Source organism: Octopus bimaculoides, chromosome 14, assembly GCF_001194135.2.
Source record: "Octopus bimaculoides isolate UCB-OBI-ISO-001 chromosome 14, ASM119413v2, whole genome shotgun sequence".
Classification (NCBI taxonomy): domain Eukaryota; kingdom Metazoa; phylum Mollusca; class Cephalopoda; order Octopoda; family Octopodidae; genus Octopus; species Octopus bimaculoides.
In genome coordinates this window covers 24,790,969-24,805,053 of record NC_068994.1, presented here as the reverse complement: position 1 = coordinate 24,805,053, position 14,085 = coordinate 24,790,969, and the positions used below count along the sequence as shown (strand labels likewise).

The 14,085-nt window shown below is 41.5% G+C and overlaps 1 protein-coding gene across 1 annotated transcript in view; it reads right to left on the bottom strand.

Annotated features, from left to right (window-relative positions):
• LOC106881403 (uncharacterized) overlaps positions 1 to 10,287 on the bottom strand; it is a 48,566-nt gene extending 38,279 nt beyond the window's left edge. The window contains exon 1 of the mRNA XM_052973137.1: positions 8,291 to 10,287. Coding sequence (XP_052829097.1) covers positions 8,291 to 10,287 — 1,997 coding nt within the window. The remainder of the gene's footprint in view (positions 1 to 8,290) is intronic.
• Positions 10,288 to 14,085: the final 3,798 nt, after the last annotated feature.

Genomic DNA, 14,085 nt, shown 5'->3' with positions numbered 1-14,085 from the left:
ATATATATATATATATATATATATATACGAAAAACTGAGAATGTGTGTCTGTCTCTGTGTATGTGTGCATTGTGAAGGGATGTGGCTTAGTGGTTAGGGCTTTCAGCTCATGAACGTAAGGTTGTGAGTTCAATTCTCGGCAATGCGTTGTGTCCTTGAGCAACACACTTTATTTCACGTTGCTCCAGTCCACTCAGCTGGCAAAAATGAGTAGTACTTGTATTTTAAAGGGCCAGCCTTGTCACACTCTGTGTCATGCTGAATCTCCCTGAGAACTACGTTAGGGGTACACGTGTCTGTGGATTGCTCAGTCACTTGCAAGTTAGTTTCACAAGCAAGCTGTTCTGTTGATTGTATCAGCTGGGACCCTCATCGTCGTAACCGACGGAGTGCTCCTTTATGTGTGCATTACTAAAACTCGAGAACTACCCAAACGAATTCATTTGATTGAAACAAGTAAAACAGTAAATGAGTAATATATATATATATATATATATATATATATATAAATTATAGCTCCAGGCCCGACCAAAGCCTTGTGAGTGGATTTCGTACATGGAAACTGAAAGAAGACTGTCATATATATGTATATATTTGTGTGTGTTTGTACCCCTACCATTGCTTGACACCCGATGTTGCTGTGTTTACGTCCCAGTAACTTAGCGGTTCGATAAAAGACACTGATAGAATAAGTACTAGGCCTACAAAGAATTAATTCTGGGATCTATTTGTTCGACTAAAGGCGGTGCTCCAGCATGGCTGCAGTCACATGACTGAAACAAGTAAATCAATAAAAAACTATGCCGTTTTAATCCCGAGCAACGCCGGGTATCTCTGCTATTGTTTTTATATGTGTGTGTGTGTGTGTTATTTGTTTTAGCCAGTGAACTGCGGCTAAGCTGGGGCATCGCCTGAAAGGCTTCAGTTGCACAAATCAACCACATTACTTTTTTTTTTAAGCCTGGTATTTATTTCAGAATTTTTTTTTATTGTCTAACCGCTACACTACGTGAAGGTAAACAAACCAACACTGGTTGACAAGCAGTGGTAGGGGACAAATATACACACACACATTCATTTATAAATATACATGTCAACCTTATATATATATAATATATATAAACCTTACATTTACATATATTATATATTTAAGATTTCACACTGAGTTCATTCTAACTGGCCTGTGTATGTTTCACCGAACAGGCGTATATCGTGTATGCGTGTGATCAGTTATTTGTCCAGGAGTCCGAAAAAGCACATTCAATATGAGTAATAGATTTTTTTTTTATACATATACAATCGAGCAGTAGAGTTACGCTATTAAACTGTTCAGAGTAATACCGAAGTTAACATTCTGACCAGTAAAATGCCGTGTATATATATATATGTGTGTGTGAAGGGTAAAAATCATTACAGTATTTAATCATGCTTTTTAAGGAAAATAAAAATATATTGATCTCTTAATTCCAAAATGAGACACAACCAAATAAGATGAGAATCTAAGAAAGGTTTTCAGATGTTTGCAACCGGATCGAATACATATCAAAAAAGAAAAGAATGAATAAACGACCGTAAAGAGCTATCAAAACACAAAAGCAGGATTTCTTCGTGCAGAGCAACACACACAAAAAAAAGGAAAAACAGAAACAAAAAAACGGAGAAAAATGATTCTGGAAAATTAGTGTAATGTTTATCAGTTAAAATAACACTTACCTCAAAGGAAGCCATAATGAAATGCTGAACATCCGGGTACTAACAACATTCACGAATCAAAGTGAACAGAACACAGCAGTCACAGTTGCAGCAAGTACGGAAGCCCGTACTGGTAAAAAAATATCTGTGTCATTATTCAGTTTTATTTCAAGATTTTTTTTTTGCCAATAGAGAAAGAGGCGGTTTCTAACCTAGATCCACCAGAGCTCCTTCATTGGAATTTCAACATCAACAGTAAGGTATGTATCTGTGTCATTATTCAGTTTATTTCAAGATTTCTTGCCAATAGAGAAAGAGCTCGTTTCTAGCCTAGATCCAAGGCTCCTTCATTGGAATTTCAACATGAACAACAGTGTATTTTTGTATGTATGTATGTATGTATGTATGTATGTGCAGATTTGCCTGTTTTATGTATGTATTCTCATGCATATAGTTGCATAACTAGACATGCTCATATATATCTAAATAATAAACTTTTGGAAAGTTTTATAGATTTTTTACACTTCCAGTGATAGATTGGATCTGTAGTCTTTGAATCAACTTTGTATGTATGTATGTATGTGTGTATGTATGTATGTATGTATGTATGTATGTATGTATGTATGAATGTATGTATGTATGTATGTACGCATGAATGTATGTATGTATGCATGAATGTATGTATGCATGCATGCATGCATGCATGCATGTATGTATGTATGTATTTATGTATGTATATATGTATATCCTTATTCAGTTTATTTCAAGACTTTTTGCCAATAGAGAAAGAACCGGTTTCTAACCTAGATCCAAGGTTTCTACATTGGAATTTCAACATCAACAACAGGGTGTTTTTGTATGTATGTATGTATGTATGTATGTATGCATGCATGTATGCATGTATGTATGTGCAGATTTGTATGTTTTATGTATGTATTCTCATGCTTATAGTTACATATCTACACAAGCTCATTGATATTTAGGGAGTGTGTTAACCATATCCCAGGGCCCCAATGTATATGTATGTATGAATGTATGCATGTATGTATCTTCTATTTTTTTGCGTATTATAAATCTTCCATTGAGGAGGGAGCCGGTTTCCAACAAAGATACAAAGCTCCATCTTTGGGATTGTTATTTATGCAGTGTGTTACATAACCCAGTGTCCCAATAATTACAGGTATAAACCTAAATTTGTAATCTGGATAGAGTACCTGCAGATTTTTCAATAGTTCAGCATAGGTATTCTCTTTTATGTTAACATCTGCTGGGCAACTAATTCCCACAACTGTGCACAGTTTCTATTTCTCTATCCCAGTTCATTATATCAGGTCTGTTGTGCTTACACTTTACTGAGGTCTTCATTGAGACATTCCATCAGTACTCCTTTTTATTATGAGTGGCTATGGCTTCTACCATAATGTCAGTTCTGATTTCTATGTCCTTGGGGTTATCTTCCTGATGGATTTCTTTATAGAGAGTCCTAGCTACAACATCATGTCTCATCGGTAGATAATACTATGATGACATTTTCGGACAACTACTTATGATATGGATGATATCTTCAGTGTGAACTCCATAAAGTCTGCATCAGCTGTTACATTCTACTGCTTTTCCTGCATCTCTATCCCTTTTGTGCATCCGGTACTTGGTTGATATTTCCTATTCTTGGAATGCAAACACATACCCTTCAAAGTGGGAGGTAGAAATCCAGCTATTGGTCCATGATAAACTGCTCAAGAAGCTGCCTTCCAAGTCTTATGATGTCATCAACGACATGTATGCAAATTTAGTCAAGGAATGTACTTCAACACTTGGTGGTTAAAAGATGTTGCTGAAGGGATTTGATATGACATTCAAAGGCATTTTGGCCTCTGCCGCCTTGTTTTTGTTTTAGGTAGGGGCAGTCTACGTCACTGTTTATGTGGAAATTATGTATGTTTGTTAGTCTCTTTTGGGTTTTCACATAAATGGCTTAGATCTCATCATGCATCCAATCAAGCAGCCCAAATGCTGGTATGAGTACTGGCACTGCAAACACATTGTGGGCCACTGTTTTATTGAATGCAGAGAGTTCTGAGGTTCAAATTTTCTTTATTCTCCTGTAATATTCTCTAGTGACATGTGCTTTGTTACAGGTGCCCATTGTAATATGTGTTTTCATCCACCCCTAGATACCTGTACCATTTCTCGTCAAATACAGAGGAAACAGTCAAATCATTGATGAAGATGTTGCTAGTCTGGTTTATAGTTTTCCTCCTTTTCACAATCCTATAACAACATTTATCCTGACCAAACTCCAACCCAACATCCTTTGAGAATATTGTAACTAGGTCAATGCTTATGTATGTATGTATGTAAAAATAAATAGTAAATGAGTATATGCATATATACGTACAGGTATGTGCATACCGACATCCACCTGTATGTATAGGTGCATATATGGGTACAGGACATTGCAAACAAAACGTAGATGAGAAAACACACAAGCCACATAGAGAACATTCTACTTTATCAGCTACCCCCGTTTTAACACCGGCGTTTCGAAGAGCTGGGCAGGACGCATCGTTAAGACGGCTCTTCCCATGGACCGCAAATTAAATTTGTATACACAAATTAAATCTTGCCATGGAGGAATGTAGTGGCGGACAAAAAACAAGACAGGAAAGTATGTATGCTGGCCACCTTCCACATCATGCCACCTTTAACGAAATCATAAAGCATAACTTCCCATCCCAGCCTGAGCTAGCAGGGCTACACCGATGGGACGGTAAAAGGCCTGATGGTATGACAGTTTTTTTACTGTTCCATGGGATGCCACATGCTGTGACATTTCTCCAGCAGCAACTTGCTGTGTTCAGTTACCAGCCCAGGCTCCGTTGCTCGTTGCTCGTCAAGCTGAGAAAAGCAAACTGTCAAAATATCAGTTGCTCTCTAATGGGTTTATAGTGACATCAGGGTTACCATTTTATAGTGGAAATGTTGATTAAATGACACACTATAATTTAATGAGTAGAAGAGAAAGAAGGGTCACCATCTTTTACGTAATAACAAGAAAATAGGAATTTGTGAGACGTTTGTAATAAGTCATAACATATTTATTACTGGAGGTAATGCTTTAACATATAAGGTTAATTGAAGGAAAGTTTGTAGCACTACATGAATATATTCTGTTTGCTATCACATGTCTCCAAGTAAGTGAGGTGAATGTGCGCATGAGCTGGTGTGCATGTGGCAGCTTGACTCAAATGCATGTCAAAGAATCAACAAACACTGAGCGAATTTCTTTATTGCCTATAAAGGCATACATAGAACAGCACAAACGAGGGGCCAGAGACAAACAACGGACAGTCTTACAGGGGAAGGGGTAGTGGTGTTGGGGTTACAAATTTAACTGGGGCCTCTGTCCAGCGTCCGACGACGCTATTAGGAGGCATCGACTTGCCTTGCCAGGTGCCGAGTTGCAAGCCGACTGATTTTTCCTGGTTAATTTTGCCACTGCTACTGATTTGTATCCTTTGATGGCATCTTCTTCATGAAGTAGCTGCCCTTCATTAGATATGATGATGGCAATATCATCTGCATATGCCGTCACACTTCTACCATAACATAAATTACGCAGGTCTCCCCCATCATCCCCAATCTCCGCAGCAGTGGCTCAAGAGTCAATACATACAGGAGCGGGGACAAGGGGCAACCCTGGCGAACCAAATGTTCAATCACGAATGGGCTCGAGAAGAACCCATTCACCAAGACTACAGATTCGCTGTTGCAATATATAGCTTCGATCAAGCCTCGGAAAGTCAGGCCCAGTTCGACCGCCCGGAGGACTGCTGCCAGATACCGATTGTTGACCCTATCGAATGCCTTAGACTGATCTAAATTCCCCAATGCCCCACCTTTACCCACTTTCTCTATGGTGTAGCGTATGAGATGAAGGTTGTTGAATATCGACCTCCCTGAGATGGCGCATGTCTGCGCCTCTCCTACCAGGTCACCTACAGCAATCCTCCTTCTCTTGGCTAACACCTGGGCCAAAATCTTTAACTCTGTGTTTAGCAGAGTAATGGGCCTAAAATTGTTTAGGTTATCCCGCTTGCTCAGGTCCTTCCTGATCTGTATCACCAGTCCTCAGCTCACGGATTTGGGAATTCACCCACTCTGCTGCCAGTTTGCGTAAACATTGGCCAGTATGTTCCCGAACAAGTCTGGTATACTTTTATAAAATTAATAAAGTAGACCATCCAATCCCGGTGACTTGTCCCCGGGGCACTCGGAAAGCACCTCTATAATTTCCTCAGCCATGATAGGCCCATCACAGTGCTCAGCATCACATGCCGAAGGACATGGGCCACCGGCCAGGAAATCCCGGAGGGAATCTCCATGGTCCAATGTCCCGTTCCTCCCAAACAACGCAGCAAAGTGCTCGTGAAAGGCCTTGCACATTTCCTCTTGTCCTTCAATTTCCTGTCCTTGTTCGTTAACTACAGACTTAATCGTAGCATCCATGCCACGTTGGGTTTCTACCGAGCAAGCCCACCTGGCAACATTGATACTCTCGCAACCCAGTGCACGTACTTTAGCCCAAAATCTGCATTCTTCGTGTTTGGCATTGAAGTGTTGGTCCAAGCTGATCTCGCCGCCAAAACTTGGGGTGCAGAGCCCACTCTCAGTGCCTCTTCTAACGCCTTGACTAAATCTCTTTCTATTCTCGTCTGCTCTAAACTTAGCTGTTTGCTAAATCTAATCAACTCAATTCGAATGTCTCTTTTGAGGGCACCCCACCACCAGTTATTTAACACAGTGCTGGTTAGTGCCCTCATAGCTAACACCTTAATCTGGCTACAGTAAGTTTCGCAATTCAATAGAGACTTGTTCAACTTCCAATAGCCAGATCCCTGTCTATGGACCTTATCTATATGCAACCTACATGTCACTAATTTGTGATCTGTGTAGGGTACATAGGTATATTGTGGACAGCTAAAACTAGACTTATCTCTAGCGTTAACTATAATCCTGTCTATGTAAGACCTGATTGATCTGTCGTGATTAGTCCAAGCCCACATTGGCACGCTCGGATTATCAAGTCTGAATCGATCCACCAGCCTAAATCGCATCATCAGATCAACGAGGCATGAGTTACATCTCCTATCATTTGAGCCTATGCTATCCAAGTGTGCATCGAGGATAGCATTAAAATCACCTAACACAACTAGTGTCTTTGACGTCACCAGAAAATCCTCTAGGCGTTGATAGAACTCATTCCATTTGCCTATTGTATTCGGCGCATAAATGCCCACCAACCTGAAGGCCTTACCTCTGTATGTCAGATCCAGAACGACTGACTTGCCTTCTGGGTCCACGAAGAGTATATGTGTTTGCAGAGCCAAGTTTTTCTGGAACAAAGCTACAACCCCTCCCCTCCGTCCCATCCGACTAGGAGACATGATTTCTTCTTAGCTGTTCAGAATGCCTGCAGCTTGTCCAGCTTGGTCTCTGTAGTGACCATCCCATTGATTCTATGTGTCCTGAGATCGTCGAGGAAACATACTTGCTTCCTTTTCAACCCCAAGCCACACACATTTAAACAGCCAATACATAGTTTCCTTAGTCCTTAGTCCATCCCGCGTCTGGTGGCGCATTGGGCAGACAACAATCTCTACTGATCTCTATTGGCAGCCTCTCTCTCGATGTTTTCCCATTTTCTGTTTATTACTGCTATGTCTGCTTTGAACGATCTGCGCCATGTTGTTTTTGGTCTTCCTCTCTTTCTCTTTCCGCCAGGTGGTTCCCATCTAAATGCTGTTTTGGTGTGCCATTGGTCTGGCATGCAGAAAATGTGCCCAGCTAGTCTCATTCTTCTCTCTGCCACGATGTCTTGCAACCTTCTTGACTGTGCTCGCTGGAGGACTGCAGTATTTGTGATGTGGTCACGATAGGAGATCTTCAATATTTTCCGCAAGCACCTCTGATGGAATACATCCAGTTTCTTGGATATTGTTGATGTTACTTTCCAAGTTTCACTGGCATACAGTGCTGTTGGTAACACGATGGTGCTGTATAGACGCAGTTTAATTTTCAAATCAGTGCTTTTACTTGCCCAGATTTTCCCCATCTTACTGAAAACTGCTGCAGCTTTGCCAACTCTAACTTTGACATCACTCTGCCCCTCCATCACTCGCTAGTACGCTGCCCAGGTGTGAAAAGCTGGTAACATCTTCAACTGGCTGATTTCCAACTGTTATTTTTACATCACTTTGTTTATCCTCTCTCCATACTTGCATAACACTTGGTCATTCCATGACTGATTCTGAGACCAATTTTACCAGCTGTTTCAGCAAGATTTGTTGTCACTCGCTGCAGTCCTCTGGATTCTTCCAGAAGTGCAATGTCATCAGCAAAGTCAAGGTCAGCCAACTGTTGTTGTTGTTGGTGGTTTTGTTGTTGCTGCTGTTGTTGTTTTTGCTGCTGTTGTTGCCATTGAATACCTAGATTTTTTCCATCTATTGCCTTTTTCATGATGAAATCAACTGCCAGCAGGAAGAAGAATGGTAACATAATGCAGCCTTGTCTCACCCCTGTTTTGATAGCAAAATACTCTGTATTTCCCTCTTGCATTTTTATGCAGCAACTGCTGTTCTTGTAAATGTTCTGAATGATTGCTATGAATTTCTGCGGAATGCCATACAGTGAGGCAATTTTCCACAGCGATTCTTTGTGTACAGAATCGAATGCTTTCTTGAAGTCAATAAAGTTGATTTGAAGTGGTCTTTGAAATTCTACACACTGTTCAATGATGTTTCTGATGGTGAAAATCTGTTCACAGCATGATCTTTCTTTTCTAAAGCCAGCTTGTTGCTCTCGTAGTCTTGCATCAGCAGCATCTCTCAGCCTTTCCAGCAGCACAATACTCAGTACTTTCCCAGGTACTGAAAGCAGCGTTACACCTCTCCAATTATTACAGTCTGCCAAATTCCCCTTTTTAAGCAATTTCACAATAACTCCATTCCTCCAGTCTTCAGGAACTTGTTGTTGCCAGCAACAATTCAGAAGCCTTGTCATTGCCTTCACAGTGCAGTGATTTCTATGCTTCAGGAGTTCAGCTGTTATATTGTCTGCACCTGCTGCTTTGTTGTTCTTCAGTTTCTTGATAGCTCTTTCAACTTTATCTTCACTGATGTTATCCATTCTTACATCCAGCTGTTGCTGTCCAGTTTCATTATCAAAATTGAAGAGTGTTGTTGGATTTGGCTGGTTTAGTACTGTCTGGAAACTCTCCACCCACCGTGATCTTTGTTGCTCTGTTGTTGTGATTACAGTGCCGCTTTTCTCTTTTACTGGTACTGCCGATGGCCCTCCAGCTTCAGTCAAATATTTGACAATTTTGTAGAGGGTCCTGGTGTCATTTTGATTGGCTACTACCTGTGATTCCTCACTCTTCTGCTCAAACCATGCATTCTTGTCCTTTCTGCAGCTTCTCTTCACTGCTCTATCTGCCAACTGGTATTGCTCACTGAGTTTTGTATTAGCATCCCGTGTTTTTGCTTGCACTCTTGCCTGCTTTATCTTTCTTCTCTCATTTATCAGGTCCCAGGTTCTTTCCTGTATCCAAATTTCTTTTCTTTTCCCTCTTCTTCTGCCCAGCCGATCTTCTGAAACTTTTGTTACTGCCTCCCTGAATATTGCCAATTGTTCTTCAATATCACTTGCTTGCAGCAGTGGTTCAAACTTGTTTTCAGGTGCAAGCCTGAACTGTTGTGATTTCTGTTGACCTTTCAACTTTTCCACTGCAAAAGGTCTGATAGTTTTGGGCTTTTGCATCTTTTTTAGCTTCAGTTGAACTTTTCCTTGAACTAAATGATGATCAGAGCCAATGTCTGCACCTCTGCACACTCTGACATCAGTCAGTGCCTTGCAGATGTAGTCAATTTTATTCTCTATCTTGTCATCTGGTGATCTCCAGGTCTTCTTATGGATTTTTTTATGTGCAAAGTAGGTGTTGCCAATGCACAATCCATTGATATTACAGAATAGCAGAAGACACTCTCCATTGTCATTGGTTTCTGTTGCTGAACCATATGGCCCAATGACATGTTCTAATCCTGCCCTGTTGTTGCCAATCTGTGCATTCATATCACCAGCAAATAGTACAATGTCATGGCTTGGGATGTTGTTGAGCACATCTTGACACTGCTGATAGAAGGTGTCTTTTTCTTCATCATTTGCATCTTCTGTTGGTGTATATACTGACACGATGGTTGTTTTTGCATGTCTTGACTGCAGCCTTGCTGTTATTATTCTCTCCTTGACTGGATTCCACCCAATCAATGCTCTTGCTGCTTCTTTACTAAGCACCAGTCCAACTTTTCTCTGGTGCGCATCTTCTGGTCCTGAGTACAGTGAGGTTGTTTCACCACTGCTGATCTTGCCACTGCCAGTCCATCGCACCTCTGAAAAAGATAATATCTCTAGCTGGTATCTTTCAAATTCTCGATAGCCTGGGCCATTCTGCCCATTTGGAACATTGTTCTCATGCTCCAGGTTCCAATTTTTGTCACCTTGCTGGCACTCAGTATCGAGTTCTTCATCAGACATTGGGCTTCCTTTCGGCTTTCACCCACCATCGTCACAACTTGGGTCGAATTGTCTGCCTTGTGCCGATTGTCAGTAGATTTGTTGTTGTTTTTTTCTTTAGCATGTTGGGGTTTTATGGGATAGGGGTGATAGCCCTATGTCCAACCCTCCTCCTCCTTTCTCTCCCTGGACTTGGGACCAGGCGTCGGTGGAGTTATACATAGTGTAGCCATGTCAAATAAAAAGAAGAAGGAAGAAAATTTTTCAGATTACCTTGCTCGCTCATTTCTTATCGAGGGGGGTCGTTCTCAGTACCACTGGAACTAGCTCCTCCTCCTCCTTCTCATACAAGAATGGTTCTAATGGCGGGTTGCATACTTTTGGGAGGTCTTTTAATTTAACAATGTTTTTCTTCTGCCTCTCCTTTAGTTCTAAATATAGTCCTCTCGACATCTTGGCAATATTTATGTTTTTGTTTGTTGTGTTTCATACACCTTCGCTTGTCAGTGTGGCTTAACCACACCATCAAGAAATTTATTTTGGCTTTTATAAGCCACTACCACAATGTCCTCATTTTTTGGTATGTCCACCTTTATCAAGTTAATTTTCCCTCTTCTTTGGGGAGGAGGATGCTTTCAGTTTTTCAGTGGTCTCCACAGTTTTTACAATTTTGGTTTTGGAGTTATTGGTGGGGCACTTGGACCTCACGTGGACCTTTTTTCTCACATTTAAAACACCTGGGCCGTCTTCCCTCTTTTTTGAGGAGGAGGGTGCTTTCAGTTTTTCGGTGGTCTCCACAGTTTTTACAGTTTTGTTTTTAGGAGTCATCTCTTGATTCTTTGTAGGCAACTCCTTTTCTGTTGTGTGTTTACATGACACTGTCTGGAAGTCCATTTCCAGCAGTGTGACGGCTGGTTTGTTCTCAGCGGTCGCCCTCTTAGTAACAGCCTCCTTGGCTGGAGGTGCCAAGGTATTTACCGACGCCCTCTGTGTAACAGCCTTCTTGGATGGGGGCATTGGTATTTCTTTTTCACTGGTGGAGGCGGTCAACCTCTGGGTAATAGCCTCCTTGGCTGTGGGCACTGGTGTTGTTTCTTCTTTGTTGGTGGAGGTCGTCTCTTCATTCTTTTCCTCTTCTTCCTCTTTATCTTTGTTGGTGGGGCACTTGGACCTCACGTAGCCTTTTTTTCCCACATTTAAAACACCTGGACCGCCTTCCCTCCACATGAACAGTTAACACTGTTTCCTCTCCTATATGAATAGACTCTGGGAGGCTTTCTAAATCAATGACTGAGGCTTGTGCAAGAATCTCCAGAGTTTGGCCTTGCCAGTTTTGTGAGGCATCTCTGGAGATTTGAATAATATTGATTTTTTCTTCCCTTCCGAAGAGAATGGTGGCTACAGTTCAAGCAGTCTCCTCTTCTGGTGGGATATTTAAAACTTTTATCCTAAAAGTTCTTCTACCTAAATATAAGGGTAAAAATAATATATTCCCACTCTGCACGGTTCGAGTCGAGAAGTCTCTAGCCTTCTCTGCTGATTCAAACCTTGCTTCTATTGTGGGAAACCTTGTTCCGTGGGCCATGTATTTTATTTCATTTAATACCGGCGCGAGGCATTTTTCTATGGTACTCTCCTCTAGGTGTTCAAATCTTTTCTTCTCCGCATTGTATGACTTGTAAATGATAGTCTTTTCCCTTGTTTTATTTATAATTTCATTCGGTGGTGTAATCCTGCTTTCTCCATTTTCTTCTGTGATCACACTGAAGTATGCTTGGATTTCCTCTTTTCTCAATTTTAATTTTTCAGTTCTGCTGACAGCAGCAGCAAAATTCAATTCTTTTGGTTCTTTAACCGAAGACATTATTATAATTTTTACAACAAAAAATTATCAAAAAGTGAATACAAAATATTCCACAAAGGAACAAAGTTCAACACACGAATAACAATTTGTTTATCCTTCCCCACAAGGTGGAGGATAACAATTTACAAATAATTATTCACAAAAAGAATAATATACAAGGTTTCTCTTACGGGAAACCACAAATACGCAAAAGAACAATTCCCTAAAGGATAACAATATCAAAAATAGCTTCTCACGTACCGAATGAATGCAACTCCAGACAGACACTGAGTAATTTCTTTATTTGCCTATTTAAGGCATACATAGATATAACAAGAAGGAGGGGTCGGGTACAAACAATGGACTGTCTTACAGGGGATGGGGGAGGGTCCATCAGTGCTTGTTGTAATTACAAAATGAGGATCAGGATGATAAGACGTTATGATTTAAAAATTTTAATGAATATATAGTTAAAAATATTAAATTCATATAACTTTCCTTCCGGGTTCTATCTCAACCTGTCAGTTTTGAACCTTCGTGTTTGCCTTTATCATTTGGCCGAGACAATTGTTTTTCTCCTTCCTCATTGACCGGCTACATTAGTACGTCTCCATGCATATTCAACTTTCTTACTACATCTTTTCATCTTTTCTCATACACGCTAAGATGTAGGTACCTTCTCTCCAGACAGATATTTCTCACGAGGTGGAAGCTGAACCAACTTTCCAAACCCTGTCTGGAGATGAAGTGACCTGTCTCAATCCCTTTCACTCTTGTTCGCTACATTGTCTCTTTCAGTATGGCTACCATGTAGAAAAAGGCTGCTTTCCTTTCCTTGTTAAAGGAAGAGGTGGTACAATCTTAACTGTGGACTCAGTCGAGAGCCGTACTCTTTCCTCATCCGATATCAGTTGTTTGATATAGGTCACCAATCCCCTCAACTCCCCACAATGTACGAAGGTGTGCGTGACAGTTTTACTGACGTGCCCGCACCTCGGATATATTTGGGAGTGTTATAACCATGTCTGGACAACCTCTCCCGAACTGGTAAAGCCGAACGATAGCACAACCATGCCAAGGATTTCTGGAAATTATCCAGGTACCTTGGCCCGAATGTCCTTGCAAACAGGCTGGCTAGTTGTTTATCGTCAAAGCCCAGAGTCTCCCCTAGAAATCCGCAGTGGTAACCTCATTGCCAGTATTGCTCACTTGGGAGAACAGCTTGAGTGCTTGTCTGCACTCTTTCTGCCATTCCCCCATCTTAGGCCTTCGCCTGATCCATGTGCCTAAGTTCCGAAGGGACTCTAATTGTAGAAAAAGTTGCTTGGCATGCAGTGACCACACCTGCTCACTATCCAGGTAGCGCCGGAGGTGCCTCAGCTTCAACACATATTTGCGCATCATCAGTCAAGGCATCACCAGTCCACCCGTAAATGGTTTCTGACAACAAATGGAACACCTCACAAGTGGTGGTTTTCCCTTCCACAAAAAGCGAAAAAGGATCCTTTCCAACTTGTTCAGCCACAAACTGGGACAAGGCACGACGGTCAGGCAGTAGGTTATCACAGATGCTATAAACACCTGTGTAACCCCGGCCCTTGCTAGCAAGGATAACGTCCTCCCAGTCCAGATCTGGGTTTTGACCATCACCTTACTCATTACCTCTCTCCAGTTTTTCTCCACCTGGCGGTCTCATGCAAAACAGATCCCGAGCAGCTTAACCGGGCCCTCCGCCAAACGTCCGATGACGCTATTAGGAGGCATCGAATTGCCTCGCCAGGTGCCGAGTTGCAAGCCGACTGATTTTTCCTGGTTAATTTTTGCCCCTGCCACCGCTTCGTGTCCTTTGATGGCGTCTTCTACACGAGGTAGCTGCCCTTCATCAGACACAATGATGGTAACATCATCCGCATATGCCGTCACACTTCTACTACAACATAGATCACGCGGGTCTCCCTCCAACGTCCCTAATCTCC